The sequence below is a fragment of the Salvelinus fontinalis genome, chromosome 3, assembly GCF_029448725.1.
Source record: "Salvelinus fontinalis isolate EN_2023a chromosome 3, ASM2944872v1, whole genome shotgun sequence".
Lineage (NCBI taxonomy): Eukaryota > Metazoa > Chordata > Actinopteri > Salmoniformes > Salmonidae > Salvelinus > Salvelinus fontinalis.
Window position 1 is genome coordinate 56,755,527 of NC_074667.1, and position 19,192 is coordinate 56,774,718.

The window sequence follows — 19,192 nt, forward strand, 5'->3', positions numbered from 1 at the left end:
TTGATAAGCTTCATCAGATGACAGTCCTATAACATCAGGTTATACATACACTTATGTTTTGTTCGAAAATGTGCATATTTAGAGCTGAAATCAGTGGTTATACATTGTGCTAACGTAGCATCTTTTACCCAGAATGTCCGGATATTTTTATGACACTCACCTATTCTGACCAAATAACTATACATAAACGTTACTAAAAAATACATGTTGTATAGGAAATGATAGATACACTAGTTCTTAATGCAATTGCCGTGTTAGAATTCTAAAAATAACTTCATTACGACATGCAGCTTACGTTATGGCGAGAGAGTGCCCAAAATCTGGGCGCAAACTAATAGTATACATGTTCGACAGATATATGAAATAGCATCATAAAATGGGTCCTACTTTTGATGATCTTCCATCAGAATGTTGTACAAGGGGTCCTTTGTCGGGAACAATCGTTGTTTGGTTTTAGAATGTCCTCTTGTCCAGTCAATTAGCACGGAAAGCTAGCAAAGTGGCGCGAAGCTCTCCTTTGTGAACAAACGCAGACAAAGCAACACGCCTAACGTCCCGAAAAAAATTCAATAATCTAATAAAACTATATTGAAAAAACATACTTTACGATGATATTGTCACATTTATCAAATAAAATCAAAGCCAGAGTTATTAGTCGTCTATATCGACAGCTATTCAGAAGGCAATACCAGGTCCCTTCTAGCGCGTTCCAGAAAACAGGAAATTGGGGTCATGTCATGCCAAGAGCTTTTATTCGACCTCAGATCATTGACATCTAGTGGAAGGCGTATGAAGTGCATGTATACTAATATATATCAAGCACATTTATAGGCAGGCCCTAGAACAGAGCATCGATTTCAGATTTTCCACTTCCAGGAAGTTTGCTGCAAAATGAGTTCTGTTTTACTCACAGATATAATTCAAACGGTTTTAGAAACTAGAGAGTGTTTTCTATCCAATAGTAATAATAATATGCATATTGTACGAGCAAGAATTGAGTACGAGGCTGTTTGAAATGGGCACCTTTTATCCAGGCTACTCAATACTGCCCCTGCAGCCCAAAGAGGTTAATGTCCCGCTAGGATTGTCTTGAACGGAGCTCATCCAATTTATTCTCCAATGATTGGATGTTTTCCAATAGGACGGATGGTAGAGGCGGGTTACCCACTCGCCTATGAATTTTCACAAGGCACCCGACCTGCGTCCTCTGTATCGGCGTCTTCTCTTCATGTGAATGATTTGGATTTGGGCCTGGTCGTGTTTCTCAAGTAAATCATTCGCATTCGACTCGTTAAAGAAAAAAAATCTTCCGTCAGTTTGAGGAGAGTAATCGCTGTTCTGATTTCCAGAAGCTCTTTTCGGTCATATGAGACGGTGGTAGAAACTTTATGTACAAAATAAGTTAAAAACAATGAAAAAACCCACACAAAATAGCACAATTGGTCAGGAGCCCGTAAAATGGCAGCCATCTCCTCCGGCGCCATTCTCCGGCGCCATTCTGCATCAATTGGCAACCACAGGTCCTTCCAGAGAGAAACACCAGACTCCCTGGAAAACAAGAGACACGGGATGGAGAATATGTTCAGCTATGTGTGCCCCGGAGGTGCAGACAAGAGGGAAGTGGATGACCTAATGAAGTTGACAGACTTATCAACTCCACATTATCAACACTGGTCCTCCTCCAAGCATCCGTGACCTCCAGGAACACTGGGCTTTCCTTTTCACCAAGTTATGACTCTGTGACCACTTCAATACCCTCACTGGCATCAAGATTGACAGTCACCTGACTCAAGCTCTCCTGAACAAGGGTGAGATAATTGCCAAAAGACCAAGTGGAGAAGAGAGATCCATTAACTGCTGAATGAAATCGACAGTAACATCAGAGGCAATGATGATCTGACAGATATTTTTTTGTTGATGACCTACTTCAAAGAGAAGTCTTTGTCCTCTTGGCAGATGTAAGGAATAGCTTTCTTATACTTATAAAGTGTATGTATGATTCATTATGTTAATACTGTGCTATTACACATTATTTGAATCTATTTTTTGTTGTGTATGTGTTTTGTGATTTTAGGCCACTGCAACTCGGGATGATGTCGAGGCGCAAATATTTTTGCCGGACACCCCAAAGCTGATCATGCTTGGTAATACAATTATTTAATGTGGAACAGAATTATATAGTATTGTGGTACTTACTTAGTGATATTTAGTGAGTATGGAAAAACACCCGTTTGTGTATTTCTGGAAATACCCTATTGGGTTCCTCAAAGTGGATGGTGTCGATCGAGGGGAGAGAGGTCTGTGTTTTGGACAGTGATTCCAACTTTGCTGCTGCCCTCTCTGTTCTCTTTAGCACTTGCTTTTAACATAGAATACCAGGAGTCGGCCTCCGCAACCTTGGAGCTGATACAGAGGTAAGCATTGAACATTCATTGATCCAAAAATTACATTAGCATGTGTTACAGTTACTTTGCAATTATATTTCTTATTGTTATTTGTTCAATGCCTCAACTGATTTAATAGATTCTATGTTAGGTAATGCTGGTTCCTGGTTCGAATAATGTCTGAAGGGACCAAGTGCACAGCGAAAGCAGGAGTGAGCCGCAAGACCGGAAAGGTCGGTCAGAGGAAGCCAACACCAATTAACCCCCATTTTACCCGCTTCCTCGCAGACCTGAATTAGTTTGAGTGGGAAAACTCCAATATGTAAGTACCCAGACCTGATGAACACATAAGCTTGATTTGACTGTTTTCATCTGTCTCTCTCTCTCTTTCTATTTCCATGTTTGGCCTAGGTGAGGTATCAGAGCTGAGGACTGGAGTTTCAAAGATCGGTGTGATAATCTGTATGCCACCGAGACTTGTTTGCGCCTCCTTGTTCGCATCTCTCATTCTCGCAGAAATCCTGCCATGCGGGTCGAGGCAGAAATATGCTTGGCTAGCGCCATCCCGGAGCCTGTGTGGAATCCTAATGGAGTCGGCGTCTCTCTCTCTCTCTCTCTCTCTCTCTCTCTCTCTCTCTCTCTCTCTCTCTCTCTCTCTCTCTCTCTCTCCTCTCTCTCTCTCTCTCTCTCTCTCTCTCTCTCTCTCTCTCTCTCTCTCTCTCTCTCTCTCTCTCTCTCTCTCTCTCTCTCTCTCTCTCTCTCTCTCTCTCTCTCTCTCTCTCTCTCTCTCTCTCTCTCTCTCTCTCTCTCTCTCTCTCTCTCTCTCTCTCTCTCTCTCTCTCTCTCTCTCTCTCTCTCTCTCTCTCTCAGCTATTTTTATTTTCTTAATTTTTTTTCTCCCTGTTCGACTGTTATCCCCCCCCCCCCCCCCCATTTTTCATTGATCTGTTTTAATTGTTTGTTTTTCTTACATAATCCAGTATGTTCTAGAATGGTTTGTATGTTAAAGTACAAATATCCAAGCCTTTTTCTACACACATTTGTCACGTGTAAAAAACATAATTTGAAGTGGAAGAACACTTAAAAAGTCAACCTAAATACATTACCAAACGTTGAACTAGGGGTGTGAACATTCAGGGATGCTGTCATGTTTTACAGTAAAGAAAATAGTACTGTAAAATTTCTGCTGTAAAGCAAAATTACAGTATTTAGCTGGCAACTCGGATGCCAGTATAATGCTGTAAATATGCCTTTTTACAGTGTAGATAGCTTAACTAGCTTCTGTTGGATTGATGTAGTCAAGACAGGTACTATGTAATCAGATGAGATGCTCAATAACTATCAATAAATTAGTCTACCAGCGCGGGTCAACTTGATTGCTATCCCTCCTCCCTGCTCCCCTCATCACTCACATTTAAGCTGCTGCTCTGTTTCGAGCCTCTCGCACTCCGTCGTGCATTACAACTCTTCTTAATAAAGTAGATACAATATTTTTTCCCCTCCTACTAACGTTACAGCATTGTTGTGTTATTTAAAAAAAAAAGATGAGTATGATCGGGATCTGTTAGTGGTAGTTTGGTGAAATTTGTGAAGAAAGAAAAATTGTTTTTTGTTTAGGGATTTTTCTTCATGTTAATGGTGCTACACAGGATTATATATACAGTACTAGTCAAAAGTTTGGACACACTTACTCATTCCATGGTTTTTCTTTAGTTTTACTATTTTCTACATTGTAGAACAATAGTGAAACAACAAAACTGAAAAAAACATATGGAATCATGTACAGTAGTAACCAAAAAAGTGTTAAAAATCTAAAAATAATATATATATATTTGAGATTATTTAAAGTAGCCACCCTTTGCCTTGATGACAGCTTTGCACACTCTTGACATTCTCCCAACCAGCTTCATGAGGTAGTCACCTGGAATACATTTAAAGGCAAGACCCTAAAGGCGAGACCCAGATGGTTGGGGTCTTACAATGTTTATTAATCGAACGGAGTAGGCAAGAGAATGGTTGTGGAGAGGCAAAAAGGTCAAAACCAGATCAGAGTCCAGGAGGTACAGAGTGGTAGACAGGCTCGTGGTCAAGGCAGGCTGAATGGTCAGGCAGGCGGGTACACAGTCCAGAAACAGGCAATGGTCAAAACCGTGAGGATGGGAAAAAACGCTGGTTAACTTGGAAACATACAAGACGAACTGGCACAGAGAGACGGGAAACACAGGGATAAATACACTGGCACAGAGAGACCGGAAACACAGGGATAAATACACTGGCCCAGAGAGACAGGAAACACAGGGGTAAATACACTGGGAAAACAAGTGACACCTGGAGGGGTGGTGGACAAAAAAGAAGACAGGTGAAACTGATCAGGGTGTGACAGTGCCTTCTTAAAAGTTCATTTGTGGAATTTCTTTCCTTCTTAAAGCGTTGTGTTGTGTCAAGTTAGGGGTGGTATTCAGAAGATAGCCCTATTTGGTAAAAGACCAAAGGGAAATGACAGTCCATTATTACTTTAAGACATGAAGTTCAATCAATCCGGAAAATATCAAGAACTTTGAAAGTTTCTTCAAGTGCAGTTGCAAAAACTGCGCTATGATAAAACTGGCTCTCATGAGGACCACCACAGGAAAGGAAAACACAGAGTTAAGTTCTTTAGAGTTACCAGCCTCAGAAATTTCAGCCCAAATAAATGCTTCACAGAGTTCAAGTAACAGACACATTTCAACATCAACTGTTCAGAGGAGACTGTGTGAATCAGGCATTCATGGTCAAATTGCTGCTAAGAAACCACTACTAAAGGACACCAATAAGAAGAGACTTGCTTGGGCCAAGAAACACAAGTTCCAACCGCCATGTCTTTGTGAGATGCAGGGTAGGTCAACAGATGATCTCTGCATGTGTGGTTCCCACTGTGAAGCATGGAGGAGGAGGTGTGAGGGTGTGGGGGTGCTTTGCTGGTGACACTGTCTGTGATTTATTTAGAATTCAAGGCACACTTGAATTCACCAGCATGGCTACCACAGCATTCTGCAGCGATACGCCATCCCATCTGGTTTGCGCTTAGTGGGTTAGGGTTAGGATTTGTTTTTCAATCAGGACAATGACCCAACACACTTCCAGGCTGTGTAAAGGCTGTTTGAACAAGAATGAGAGTGATGGAGTGCTGCCTCAGATGATCTGGCCTCCACAATCACCCGACCTCAACCCAATTGAGATGGTTTGGGATGAGTTGGACCGCAGAGTGAAGGGAAAGCAGCTAACAAGTGCTCAGCATATGTGGGGACTCCTTCGAGACTGTTGGAAAAGCATTTCAGGTGAAGCTGGTTGAGAGAATGCCAAGAGTGTGCACAGCTGGTGGCTACTTGGAAGAATCTCAAATATAAAATAAATACATAATTATCTCTATATTGAGTTGTTTAACACTTTTTTGGTTACTACATGATTCCATATGTGTTATTTCATAGATTTGATTCCTTCACTATTCATCTATTAATTAAACAGGGGCAGGCAAACGACAGATCAAGGCAGGCAAGGGTCAATAATCCAGAGAGGGCGCAACAGCTGGCAGGCTCAGCGTCAGGGCAGGCAGGAAAGGTCAAAACCGGGAAACTAGAAAACAGAGACTATAGCAAAGACAAACTGGCACAGACAGACCGAAAGCACAGGTATAAGTACCCAGGGGATAATAGGGAAGATGGGCGACACTTGGAGGGGGGGTGGAGACAAGCACAATGACCGGTGAAACAGATCAGGACGTGACAGTGTCCACACTTTTGACTGGTACTGTATATAAACATCAGTGGTCAGTTTAATGGAATTGAATTACACTGAATTTGATCAAGGCATCATTGTTAAAGTTTAAGTGCACTTTATGGAAAAATATACATTTGTTTTCCGTTAAGATTATTTTATTGTTATTTGTCATATTGTCTTTGGCTTTACATTACAATAAAACACATTTTGTGTTGTGAAATATTATGGTTTGTGTTATTTTATTAACTTTTAGCCTACTTGTTGAGGTTTCTTGGGTGGTCTAAGTTTTCTCACTCACTAGACATCAAAAGTGGTCTCTAATGAGAATAATTTCCTCCCATTGACGGAAAACATCCTGGCAACAGTAGCCGACTGTACTGTACTAGAGACTGATCAGACCAATGACTGTATGTCAGACTGACACAATGAGTTGTACAGTACATCTTCCACATTCCCACACAGGCCCCTAGATCAAAGTCATGGATCACTTTAAACCGCTGCTCTACTACTCGACTATAGTGTGACTTTGGATTCAACTCTACAAAACAAATGTGTGGTAATTTTCTGTTGACAAATGGAATAATAATGTCTGTTAATCTGACAGTTTTTCAATGTAATGAGTGGAACGTGAATGTTAAGAACATGCTCAGTCTCTGAGAGGGAGTGTGGGTTTTGAGCTCAAAATGGACAATCCACATATATTCTGAACAAAAATATGCAACAATGTCAAAGATTTTACTGAGTTAGAGTTCATATGAGGAAATCAATCAATTGAAATAGAATCATTAGGCCCTAATCTATGGATTTCACATGATTGGGAATACAGTTATGCATCTGTTGGTCACAGATACCTTAAAAAAAATGGTTGGGGCGTGGATCAGGAAACCAGTCAGTATCTGGTGTGACCACCATCTGCCTCATGCAGCGCGACACCTCTCCTTCACATTGAAATAATCAGGTTGTTGATTGTGGCCTGTGAAATGTGGAATGTTGTCCCACTCCTCTTCAATCGCTGTGTGAAGTTGCTGGATATTGGCAGGAACTGGAAAACGCTGTCATGCACGTTGATCCAGAGCATCCCAAACATGCTCAATGGGTGACATGTCTGGTGAGTATGCAGGTCATGGGATGCTTTCAGCTTCCAGGAATTATGTACAGATCCTTACGACATGGGGCTGTATATTATCATGCTGAAACATGAAGTGATGGCGGCAGATGAATGGCAGGACAATGGGCCTTAGCATCTTGTCACGGTATCTCTGTGCATTAAAATTGGCATCGATAAAATGCAATTGTTTTCGTTGGCCTTAGCTTATGCCTGCCCATACCATAACCCCATCACCACCATGGGACACTTTGTTCACAACGTTGACATCAGCAAACCGCTCTACCACACAACACCATACACATGGTCTGCAGTTGTGAGGCCAGTTGGAGGTACTGCCAAATTCTCTACAACAACACTGGAGTCAACATTAAATTCTCTGGCAACAGCTTTGGTGGGCATTCCTGCAGTCAGCATGCCAATTGCACACTCCCTCAAAACTTGAGACATCTGTGGCATAGTGTTGTCTGACAAAACTGCACATTTTAACGTGACCTTTTATTGTCCCCAACACAAGGTGCACCTGTGTAATGATCATGCTATTTATTCAGCTTCTTGATATGCCACACTTTCAAGTGACAGAGGAGAAATGCTCACTAACATGGATGTAAACATATTGGTGCTCAACATTTTAGAGAAATAAGCTTTATGTGTATATGGAACATTTTTGGGATGTTTTATTTCAGCTCTTGAAACTAGGGACCAACACTTTACATGTTGCGTTTATATTTTTGTTCAGTGTATATTCCATATTTCTAATCTTTCAATTTTCTGCAGGGTTATGGATCTGGTCTAAAATTAGGTATTAATGATTCCCAGATGTACTGTATATATATATATATCATGCAGATTTCAAATGTAATGTTTACAACATGTACTTTTTCATGTGGTTGACTCTGTTTCTGACTTTGGGTGGGTCCAGTCCAGTGAGTAGTCAGTAGTAATTCTTTGTCCGTACTGTAGACTGGGTGAGGGCAGAGGAAATAGATGTTGAGAACTCCCCCTATATCCCACTCTGCATTCCAACCCCTGTCTTTATCTCAGCTTTGGAGATGGGAGTAGAGGAAGAGTAAAGGGGAGGAGTGGCGTCTGTGAGAAAAGCAGGGGCGGCAGAGGAGAGAGGGGTACTGAGGGTTACAGAACCAGTCATAGTTCCTCAGGTACTGACATTTAAGGTAAGTCACAATATCAAAGACATGAAAAGTACTTGGAATTTTTCATTAAGCTTTGGTTACAATGTTATCTAGAGGATTGAAATATTTGTTATTGTTTGGAATGAACAGTGTGTATGGAATTCAAGACACGCAAATATGCCATACTCTATACCAACATTATTATGTGTGTATTGAAATAGATTATTTGAGAATCAGTGAAAGTAAATAATTAAATATACATGTTTTGTTATTCTCAATCTAGAGTGTTTTTAGAGTCAATATATTTTGTTGTCACTCAAGATTTCTCCCTCATACTATGCTCAGTCCTCATGTTTGCTCCTTTTAGTACCAGGTACCACAAACAGTACAGTTTTCTCATCGGTGAAAAAGCCTAATGCAAACCAGATGAAGAATATGACGAGACACATACCTTTTAGAATACTCATTATCCATCTAATGGAAACAAATCTCACTCTTGTTGTTTCACACAAGGAAAATTGAGTTGCTTAGATTTAGACAGGAGAAGAACAGTGCAGTCTGCCCTATTCTGGAACTGAATATAACAATAATAAATGCCATTTAGCAGATGCTTTTAGCCAAAGTGACTTACAGTCGTGTGTGCAAACATTTTCCATTTGGGTGGCCCCAGTGGATATCAAACCCACAATACTGGTGTTGAAAGCACTATGCTCTACCAACTGAGCTATAGAAGACTTCTGTATAAATGTGCAAAGACTCACAGGAAAGAAACAGATGTCTACATACATGTTTCTAGCCTGATTTAAAGGATAACAGTTATTATAATTTATTAAAATAGTAGCAGCAGACGGGGGTTTCAGACAAGAGACAGGATGTTTGTTTATAAGAAAGAGAGAGAAAGAGAGAGAAAGAGAAAGAGAGAGAGAGAGAGAGAGAGAGAGAGAGAGAGAGAGAGAGAGAGAGAGAGAGAGAGAGAGAGAGAGAGTTTCCACTGTCTCAAAACTCTGTCTGTGTCCAGGACACCTGAGTGTGGAAGCTCCCTGCCATCATGGTTCTTCTGCTCATGTCTGTGACTGTGCTTCATCTGTTCACTCTGGCCATGCTGTTCATCGCCACCTTGGAGAAGGTGAGACACTCTCCACTGTTAGCCAATCTGTCTCTGTGGCACTCCCTTTCCTGACTTATTTTAATTTTATTTAACTATGCAAGTCCGTTAAGAACAAATTCTTATTGACAATGACGTGCTACTTACAATGACAGCCTTTACAATGACATATCCATACCACCCTGCATACCACTGCTGGCTTGCTTCTGAAGCTAAGCAGGGTTGGTCCTGGTCAGTCCCTGGATGGGAGACCAGATGCTGCTGGAAGTGGTGTTGGAGGGCCAGTAGGAGGCACTCTTTCCTCTGGTCTAAAAAATATCCCAATGCCCCAGGGCAGTGATTGGGGACACTGTCCTGTATAGGGTGCCGTCTTTCGGATGGGACGTTAAACGGGTGTCCTGACTCTCTGAGGTCATTAAAGATCCCATGGAACTTATCGTAAGAGTAGGGGTGTTAACCCCGGTGTCCTGGCTAAATTCCCAATCTGGCCCTCAAACCATCATGGTCACCTAATAATCCCCAGTTTACAATTGGCTCATTCATCCCCCTCCTCTCCCCTGTAACTATTCCCCAGGTCAATATCAAAGTCTGAGAAGAGAAACCACAACCATGTTGAATATCAACATACTGATAGCACTATGGTGCTTAAGAAAACCACAGCGTGACCTTGTAAAATATGTAGGAATTAGATTTATGGATATTTTATTACTTCGAAAGCTCTGATGGAATCCCACAGTGGGTCCCCAGTTTTATGGTTTGGTCAGATGGCCATGCACACAGAACCTGCCAGCTGAACTTAACCTGTCTCTCTCTAGTCCTGGTGGATTTGGTCCGATGCTGAAATCACAGACCTCTGGTCTAACTGCATTCATGACAACACAACGGGAAACTGGCTGTGTGCTGCCTCTAACGAAAATGGTAAATCAAGTGGAAAATTACGTTTTTTAATGATATCTAGTCTACTTAGATTGAGGATCTCTCTTTTTATAACCTTGGATTATTCTGTCTGTTTATGCCTATATATGGTCATGTGCATGTTTTTGTATTTTCAATAAATCAAATCAAATGTTATTAGTCACATGTGCCGAATACAACAAGTGTAGACCTTACAGTGAAATGCTTACTTACGAGCCCTTACCCAACAACGCAATTAAAAAAAATATGGATAAGAATAAGAAATAAAAGTAACAAGTAATTAAAGAGCAGCAGTAAAATAACAATAGTGAGACTATATACAGGGGGGTACCGGTACAGAGTCAATGTGCGGGGGCACCGGTTAGTTGAGGTAATATGTACATGTAGGTAGAATTATTAAAGTGACTATACATAGATGGTGACAACGGAGAGTAGCAGCGGTGTACAAGAGAGAGGGGGGGGGGGGGGGCAATGCAGATAGTCTGGGTAGCCATTTGATTAGGTGTTCAGGAGTCTTATGGCTTAGGGGTAGAATCTGTTTAGAAGCTTGTTGGACCTAGACTTGGCGCTTTGGTACCGCTTGTCGTGCGGTAGCAGAGACAACAGTCTATGACTAGGGTGGCGGCTGGAGTCTTTGACAATATTTTGGGCCTTCCTCTGACACCGCCTGGTATAGAGGTCTGAGGACCCCTGCCAAATCTTTTCAGTCTCCTGAGGGGGAATAAGTTTTGTCGTGCCCTCTTCACGACTGTCTTGGTGTGCTTGGACCATGTTAGTTTGTTGGTGATGTGGACACCAAGGAACTTGAAGCTCTCAACCTGCTCCACTGCAGCCCCGTCGATGAGAATGGGGGCGTGCTCGGTCCTCTTTTTCCTGTAGTCCACAATCATCTCCTTTGTCTTGATCACGTTGAGGGAGAGGTTGCTGCCTGATATCACACTGCCAGGTCTCTGACCTCCTCCCTATAGGCTGTATAGTCCTATTCAATGTGTCTGTGTGTTGATCCCAATGACATGGAGTCTCATTGTTCCTCTCGTTTCTCCAGACTGGCTGCAGGCAGTCCAGTCTATGATGGTCCTCTCAGTGGTCTTCTCCTCTATCTCCTTCCTGGTCTTCCTGGGTCAGCTCTTCACCATGTCTAAAGGAGGGCTCTTCTATTTCACAGGCCTCTGTCAGGTTTTTGCAGGTACTGTACTGGACAAGAATTGACCAGTTTTTGACACCCAGTTCTTTCATGTGTGTACTTACTGTATACTATTTGTGAGGTTTTATCTTTAACCTAGATAAGTTCTCTGTTCATTTTGGTTATTGACACACATTTATTCTCTAAAGAGCATTTACCCTCCCTGTCCCCTTTCTGCTCTGCTCCACCAGGTTTCACATCATTTGCCGCCTGTCTCATCTTCACATTCCACCGTAAGAAGATCCTGGAGAACTACAGAGACCTGAGCATTGGCCACTTTGGCTACTGTTTCATTCTGGCCTGGTCCTGTGTACCGCTCTTGCTCTTCAGTGGAGTCCTGTATGTTCACCTGCGCAAGAGGCAGTGAACTAAGACATACATTAGCAGCATTATTCAGTACTACTTGGTATTGTTAGTCTATTATCACTTGACTGTACACTCTTAGAAACAGGGTTCCAAAAGGAATCTTCAGCTGTCTCCGTAGGATAACCCTTTTTGGTTCCAGTTAGAACCCTCTGTGGAATAAGTTCTACATGGAACCCAAAAGGGTTATTCAAAGGGTTCTCCTATGGGGCCAGCTGAAGAACCCTTTTAGGTTCTAGATAGCACTCTTTTTTCTAAAGTGTAGTGAACAACAGAAACACAATGTACGATGATACAGAGGTCTTTATTTTATCTGTGTTAAATGTATATATGTATTGTGTACATACAGTACTATTACTGTATCTGTGAAATACTTTAAATTTAGTCTTCATTTTATAGAATATTCTTTACTGTATGCAATATTGCTGCAGTTTGGGTTAATTCTGTCATTTCTGTGATAAAGTATTTGTTTGCATAAAATCTTCCTCATGATCAGCAAGACATGCCTCAAGACATGGAATTAACTGGAGAGTGGCTGTTGTGCGTTTAATTCCCCTGTGAAATATTGTTTATATTAATATGTAATATTCCACACCACATGACCATTGTGGAGCTCCAGTATGCCACACTATAATAAGCCCAGTAGGCTGTGCCATTTATGTTCTTTACATTTCAGAGACACTCCTGTGAAGGGGCAGTCATAGTTGGCCACCACATTATATTCTCTTACTGTATAGGTCATGTCAAATAGCATCAATCTCGAGAAAAAAAATTACCCTCAGTAACAATCCACATCTCATAACATCATTTTGAGGATGGATGTTGGAATTTGGAGGAGAGTCAAAAGCAGGTTTCAGGGGAGACAGAGGTCTGCCCCCAGTGAGGCTTTACTAGGACAAGAAGTGTACACCAGTCAGTCGGTGGGAGTCTGACTCTAGTCCTGTTCCTGCGGCTTACAAACCTGGCCGTCTGGTTGGACCGGTCGGAGGACAGTCTCAGAAGACAGCTATGAATGAAAAGGTTCTCTTTCATCACCACATAATAGATACAGTAGGGACGGTAATATTACATACACTCTCTTAGGGAGACGCCCAAAAAGCCTTTATTGTGGAATAAGATAGCCACACAGAATCTACAAGTTGGAACACAAGTTGACATGGGGATTTGAAAGTTGTCAGCTGTGCACTTCAGGGCAAAAGGTGTAGATTATCTAGAGGAGACAGGCTTGTGACCTGATCATGGCTGTGAGAGACTGGAGGGTCTGTCATCAGCGCAAAATGCTTGGACTAGAAAGAGAGGCAATGTGAGCATATTGACTAGGAGGATGGTGGGGGGGAAGGAGGGGTTGTACAAGAAGGGGAAAATAAGATAACCTAACTAGTTGGAGGTAATCAGGCATGCTTGAGGATATGAAGCATGAGTTGTCTCTTTTCTATCATAACTGTCATTATTTCCATATGCTGTATATTTTCATAGTTTTTAGTGGCTAAATCTATTTAGTGATTATACAGTGCATTTGGAAAGTATTCAGAACCCTTGACTTTTTCCACATCTTGTTGCGTTACAGCCTTATTCTAAAATAGATGGAGAAAAAAAATCTCATCAATTCAATACCCCAAAATGTTTACTAATTTATAAAAAATAAAAATATACCATTTACATAAGAATTCAGACACTTTACTCAAATTGTATTTGTCACACTCGACGAATACAACAGGTTTAGTAGACCTTACACTGAAATGCTTACAAGCCCTTAACCAACAATGCAGTTAAGAAAATGATTAAAGAGCAACAATAAAATAACAGTAGGGAGGCTATATACAGGGGGTACCGGTACAGAGTCAATGTGCACCGGTTAGTCAAGGTAATTGTGGTAATATGTACATGTAGGTAGAGGTAAAAAGTTACTATGCATGGATAAAAAACAGACAGTAGCAGCAGCGTAAAAATGGGGGGTGGGGCCAATGCAAATAGTCCAGGTAGACATTTGATTAGCTGTTCAGGAGTCTTATGGCTTGGGGGTAGAAGCTGTTAAGAAGCCCTTTGGACCTAGACTTGGCGTTCCGGTACCGCTTGCCGTGCAGTAGCAGAGAGAACAGTCTATGACCAGGATGGCTGGAGTCTTTGACAATTTTTTGGGCCTTCCTCTGTCATCGCCTGGTATAGAGGTCCTGGATGGCAGGAAGCTTGGCTCCAGTGATGTACTGGGCCGCACGCACTGCCCTCTGTAGTGCCCTGTGGTCGGAGGCCGAGCAGTTGCCATACCAGGCAGTGATGCAACCAGTCAGGATGCTCTCGATGATGCAGCTGTAGTACTTTTCAGTCTCCTGAGAGGGAATAGGCATTGTTGTGCCCTCTTCACAACTGTCTTCGTGTGTTTGTACCATGATAATATGTTGGTGATCTGGACGCCAAGGAACTTGAAGCTCTCAACCTGCTCCACTACAGCCCCAACCTGCCCGGTCCTTCTTTTTCTGTAGTCCATCTCCTTTGTATTGATCACGTTTAGAGAGAGGTTGTTATCCTGGCACCACACTTCCTGGTCTCTGACCTCCTCCCTATAGGCTGTCTCATTGTTTTTGGTGATTAGGCTTACCACTGTTGTGTTGTCGGCAAACTTAATGATGGTGTTGGAGTTGTGCTTGGCCATACAGTCATTGGTGAAAATGGAGTACGGGAGGTCAGGGAGTGGTTGAAAATGTCAGTGAAGACACTTGCCAGTTGTTCAGCGTATGCTCGGAGTACACATCCTGGTAATCCGTCTGGCCCTGCGGCCTTGTGAATGTTGACCTGTGTAAATGTCTTACTCACATTGGCTACGGAGAGCGTGATCACACAGTCATCCGGAACAGCTGATGCTCTCATGTTTGCTTCAGTGTTGCTAGCCTCAAAGCGAGCATAGAAGTTATTTAGCTCGTCTGGTAGGCTCGTGTCACTGGGCAACTCGTGGCTGGGCTTCCCTTTGTAGTCTGTAATAGTTTGCAAGCCCTGCCACATCCAACGCACGTCGAAGCCAATGTAGTACGATTCAATCTTAGTCCTGTATTGACGCTTTGCCTGTTTGATGGTTCGTCGGAGGGCATAGCGGGATTTCTAATAAGCGTCCGGGTTAGAGTCCCTCTCCTTGAAACCAGCAGCTCTAACCTCTAGCTCAGTGCGGATGTTGCCTGTAATCCATGGCTTCTGGTTGGGGTATGTACGTACGGTCACTGTGGGAACGACGTCATCGATGCACTTATTGATGAAGCCAGTGACTGATGTGGTGTACTCCTCAAAGCCATCAGAAGAATCCCGGAACATATTCCAGTCTGTGCTAGCAAAACAGTCCTGTAGCTTAGCATCTGCATCATCTGACCACTTCCTTATTGAGCGAGTCACTGGTACTTCCTGCTTTAGTTTTTGGTAGTAAGCAGGAATCAGGAGGATAGAGTTATGGTCAGATTTGCCAAATGGAGGGCGAGGGAGAGCTTTGTATGGGTCTCTGTGTGTGGAGTAAAGGTGGTCTAGAGTTTTTATCCTCTGGTTGCACATTTAACATGCTGGTAGAAATGAGGTAAAACAGATGTAAGTTTCCCTGCATTAAAGTCCCTGGCCACTAGGAGCACCGTCTCTGGATGAGCATTTTCTTGATTGTGTATGGCCTTCTACAGCTCGTTGAGTGCCGTCTTAGTGCCAGCATCGGTTTGTGGTGGTAAATAGACAGTTACTTAGTACTTTGTGGAAGCACCTTTGACAGCAATTACAGCCTTGAGTCTTCTTGGGTATGACGCTACAAGCTTGGCACACCTGTATTTGGGGAGTTTCTCCCATTCTTCTCTGCAGATCCTCTCAAGCTCTGTCAGGTTGGATGGGGAGCGTTGTTGCACAGCTATTTTCAGGTCTCTCCAGAGATGTTTGATCGGCTTCAAGTCCTGGCTCTGGCTGGGCCACTCAAGACATTCAGAGACTTGTCCTGAAGCCATTCCTGCATTGTCATGGCTGTGTGCTTAGGGTCGAGGACTTTTAGGAAGGTGAACCTTTGAACCAGTCTGAGGTCCTGACCAATCTGTAGCAGGTTTTCATCAAGGATCTCTCTGTACTTTGCTCCGTTCATCTTTCCCTCGATCCTGACTAGTCTCCCAGTCCCTGCCTCTGAAAAACACCCCCACAGCATGATGCTGCCACCACCATGCTTCACCGTAGGGATGGTGCTAAGTTTCCTTCAGATGTGACTCTTGGCTTATAGGCCAAAGAGTTAAATCTCGGTTTCATCAAATCAGAGAATCTTGTTTCTCATGGCCTTTTACTGAGGAGTGGCTTCCGTCTGACCACTCTACCATAAAGGCATGATTGGTGATGTGCTGCAGAGATGGTTGTCCTTCTGAAAGGTTCTCCCATCTCCACAGAGGAACTCTGGATCTCAGAGTGACCATCGGGTTCTTGGTCACATCCCTGACCAAGGCCCTTCTCCCACGATTGCTCAGTTTGGCCGGGTAGCCAGCTCTAGGAAGGGTCTCGGTGGTTCCAAACGTCTTCCATTTAAGTATGATGGAGGCCACTGTGTTCTTGGGGACCTTCAATGCTGCAGAAATGTTTTGGTACCCTTCCCCAGATCTGCGCCTTGACACAATCCTGTCTCTGAGCTCTACGGACAATTCCTTCGACCTCATGGCTTGGTTTTTGCTCTGACATGCACTGTCAACTGTGGGACCTTATGTAGACCGGTGTGTGCCTTTCCAAATTATGTCCAATCAATTGAATTTACCAAAGGTGGACTCCCAATAAAGTTGTAGAAACATCTCAAGGATGATCAATGGAAACAGGATGCACCTGAGCTCAATTTTGAGTCTCATAGCGAAGGGTCTAAATGCTTATGTGAATAAGGTATTTCTGATGGTCTGTCATTTCTCTTTGCTTATTTGAGCTGTTCTTGCCATAAAATGGACTTGGTCTTTTACCAAATAGGGCTATCTTCTGTATACTACGACTACCTTGTCACAACACAACTGATTGGCTCAAAGCATTAAGACGTTAAAAGTTCATTTGTGAAATTTCTTTCCAAGGCACACTTGTTAATTGAAATGCATTCCAGGTGACTACCTCATGAAGCTGGTTGAGAGAATGCCAAGAGTGTGCAAAGCTATCATCAAGGCAAAGGGTGGATACTTTGAAGAATCTCAAATATATTTTGATTTGTTTGACACTTTTGGTTACTACATGATTCCATATGTGTTATTTCATAGTGTTGATGTCTTCATTATTATTCTACAATGTAGAAAATATAAAAAATAAAGAAAAACCCTTGAATGAGTAGCTGTGTCCAAACTATTGACTGGTACTGTATATTTTAAAATATATGATCATATATTTAAAACCCATAAATGTGACAGATATTTTAAAATATATGATTATATATTTGAATAACGTATATAAATCCCCCACCCCATACAAAAAGTAATAATGTGGAAATGTATTTTCATCATGCAAAATGCACTCAGAACATGAGCTTTTTTGTTCAATGCATTTATTGCTTTGAAAAGTATTCCAGAATGGCGTATATTTAAAAACAATACACACGTAGAGATTCATTATTTTCTAATTGCATTTGGTGTTAGGTAACATAATACTTTTTAAATTTAATATATTGTTATTTATATTTTATTGTAAGTGCAAAATTGTCCTCTGTGTTGGTCATTGGGACGTACATATAAAAAAAAAGTACATTACAGTCAGTGAGTTGGTGAAAAACATAGTTGCGGCATCCAGGTGCCCACTACAGAAGACATTTCTTGAGAAGCTCTTATTTAACTCTTATTTAATGTGAAAAAAAGTGTATTACTATAGCATTGTTGTATGTTCTCTATAGTTATGTACTTGAAAATGTATAAATTGACCAATTCGGCACATTTGGGCAAACTCCTGGCAGACTCCCATAGGGCAGCGCACAATTGGCCCAGCGTCGTCTGGGTTTGGCCGGGGTAGGCCGTCATTGTAAATAAAAAAACATTTCTTAACTGACTTGCCTAGCTAAATAAAGGTTCAATAAAAAATTCAATAAAAAAAACTTGTTACAAAATATTGTGATGTAATTATTCACGGTGTCAGTCTGAAACTGTGCAGACACACTGCTGCCATCTTGTGGACAAAATCTAACTCAATATATGGCCTTCTCTTCTTTTTTTGCATTTCAAAGATGTTGGAACAAAAGAATTAAATAGAAAAGACATTTTTTTGTTTGTATTATATTTGACCAGATCTAACGTATTATATTCTCCTACATTAATTTCACATTTCCACAAACTTCAAAGTGTTTCCTATCAAATGGTATCAAGAATATGCCTATCCTTACTTCAGGTCCTGAGCTACAGGCAGTTAGATTTGGGTGTCATTTTAGCAGAAAATTGAAAAAAGTGTCCGATCCTCATGAACTATTCTTGAGATATTAACTTACTAGAAACAATTTGAAAAATCATAGTAATTACAAACACATTTTTTAAAGAACCAGGAAGATAAAATTGTCAAGGTCTCACCCCCACACATGTGACATCATTGAAAAGCCCAGAATGTCCTCTCAAAGGGACAATAGGACTTAATACAGTGGCTTGTATAGGCTCAAACATACAGACCCAGAACTGAGATGACAAAAAAGAATTGCAGGGTCTCAGAAGGATAGAGATGACTGGGTTTGCAGCTAAGCTAGGCCAGCCCATAAGAAAAAATGTTGCCAGCTAATATTCTGATTTGGACTTATAGCTCCTCTAAAGTAATATTGTGGTTTATTTTCTACTCTGTTTATATTTTCTAGGCCCTGATATCTCCCCATCCAAGTGTTAAATATTAAAGAGTTGTATTTTTTGACAAAGACTGTATATGCTAACGCTAAGCTAACTTCGCTAACGCTAGCCTGTCAAGCCTATAGGGTTGCTATTAGCTTAGCAGCTACCGTTAGCTGGCTCAGTATTGAGATGGTGTAGAGAACTCTTATAGGACCAGGGCACAAATAATAATAATCAATCATTTTGCTCTTTATTTAACCATCTTACATATAAAACCTTATTTGTTAATCGAAAATTGTGAACAACTCACCACAGGTTAATGAGAAGGGTGTGCTTGAAAGGATGCTCATAACTCTGCAATGTTTGGCTGTATTGGAGAGAGTCTCAGTCTTAAATAATTTTCCACACACAGTCTGTGCCTGTATTCAGTTTCCATGCTAGTGAGGGCCGAGAATCCACTCTCACATAGCTTTGTGGATGCAAAGGGCATCAG

At 41.7% G+C, this 19,192-nt stretch overlaps 1 protein-coding gene across 1 annotated transcript; it reads left to right on the forward strand.

Moving 5' to 3' along the window:
* The first annotated feature begins 8,092 nt into the window (after positions 1 to 8,092).
* Positions 8,093 to 12,438, forward strand: LOC129851162 (epithelial membrane protein 3-like). Its single transcript, XM_055917508.1, has 5 exons — positions 8,093 to 8,420; positions 9,397 to 9,504; positions 10,299 to 10,401; positions 11,444 to 11,584; positions 11,773 to 12,438. The coding sequence occupies exons 2-5, from the start codon at positions 9,427 to 9,429 to the stop codon at positions 11,946 to 11,948; spliced, it is 498 nt and encodes a 165-aa protein (XP_055773483.1). The 5' UTR covers positions 8,093 to 8,420; positions 9,397 to 9,426; the 3' UTR covers positions 11,949 to 12,438.
* Positions 12,439 to 19,192: the final 6,754 nt, after the last annotated feature.

What these genes read in the sequence shown, in the direction of transcription:
- LOC129851162 (XM_055917508.1), top strand. Translation starts at nt 9,427, where the DNA reads ATGGTTCTTCTGCTCATGTCTGTGACTGTGCTTCATCTGTTCACTCTG. An exon ending in TCATCGCCACCTTGGAGAAG is followed by an intron (nt 9,505 to 10,298) that starts GTGAGACACTCT and finishes GTCTCTCTCTAG; the next exon opens with TCCTGGTGGATTTGGTCCGA. An exon ending in CCTCTGTCAGGTTTTTGCAG is followed by an intron (nt 11,585 to 11,772) that starts GTACTGTACTGG and finishes CTGCTCCACCAG; the next exon opens with GTTTCACATCATTTGCCGCC.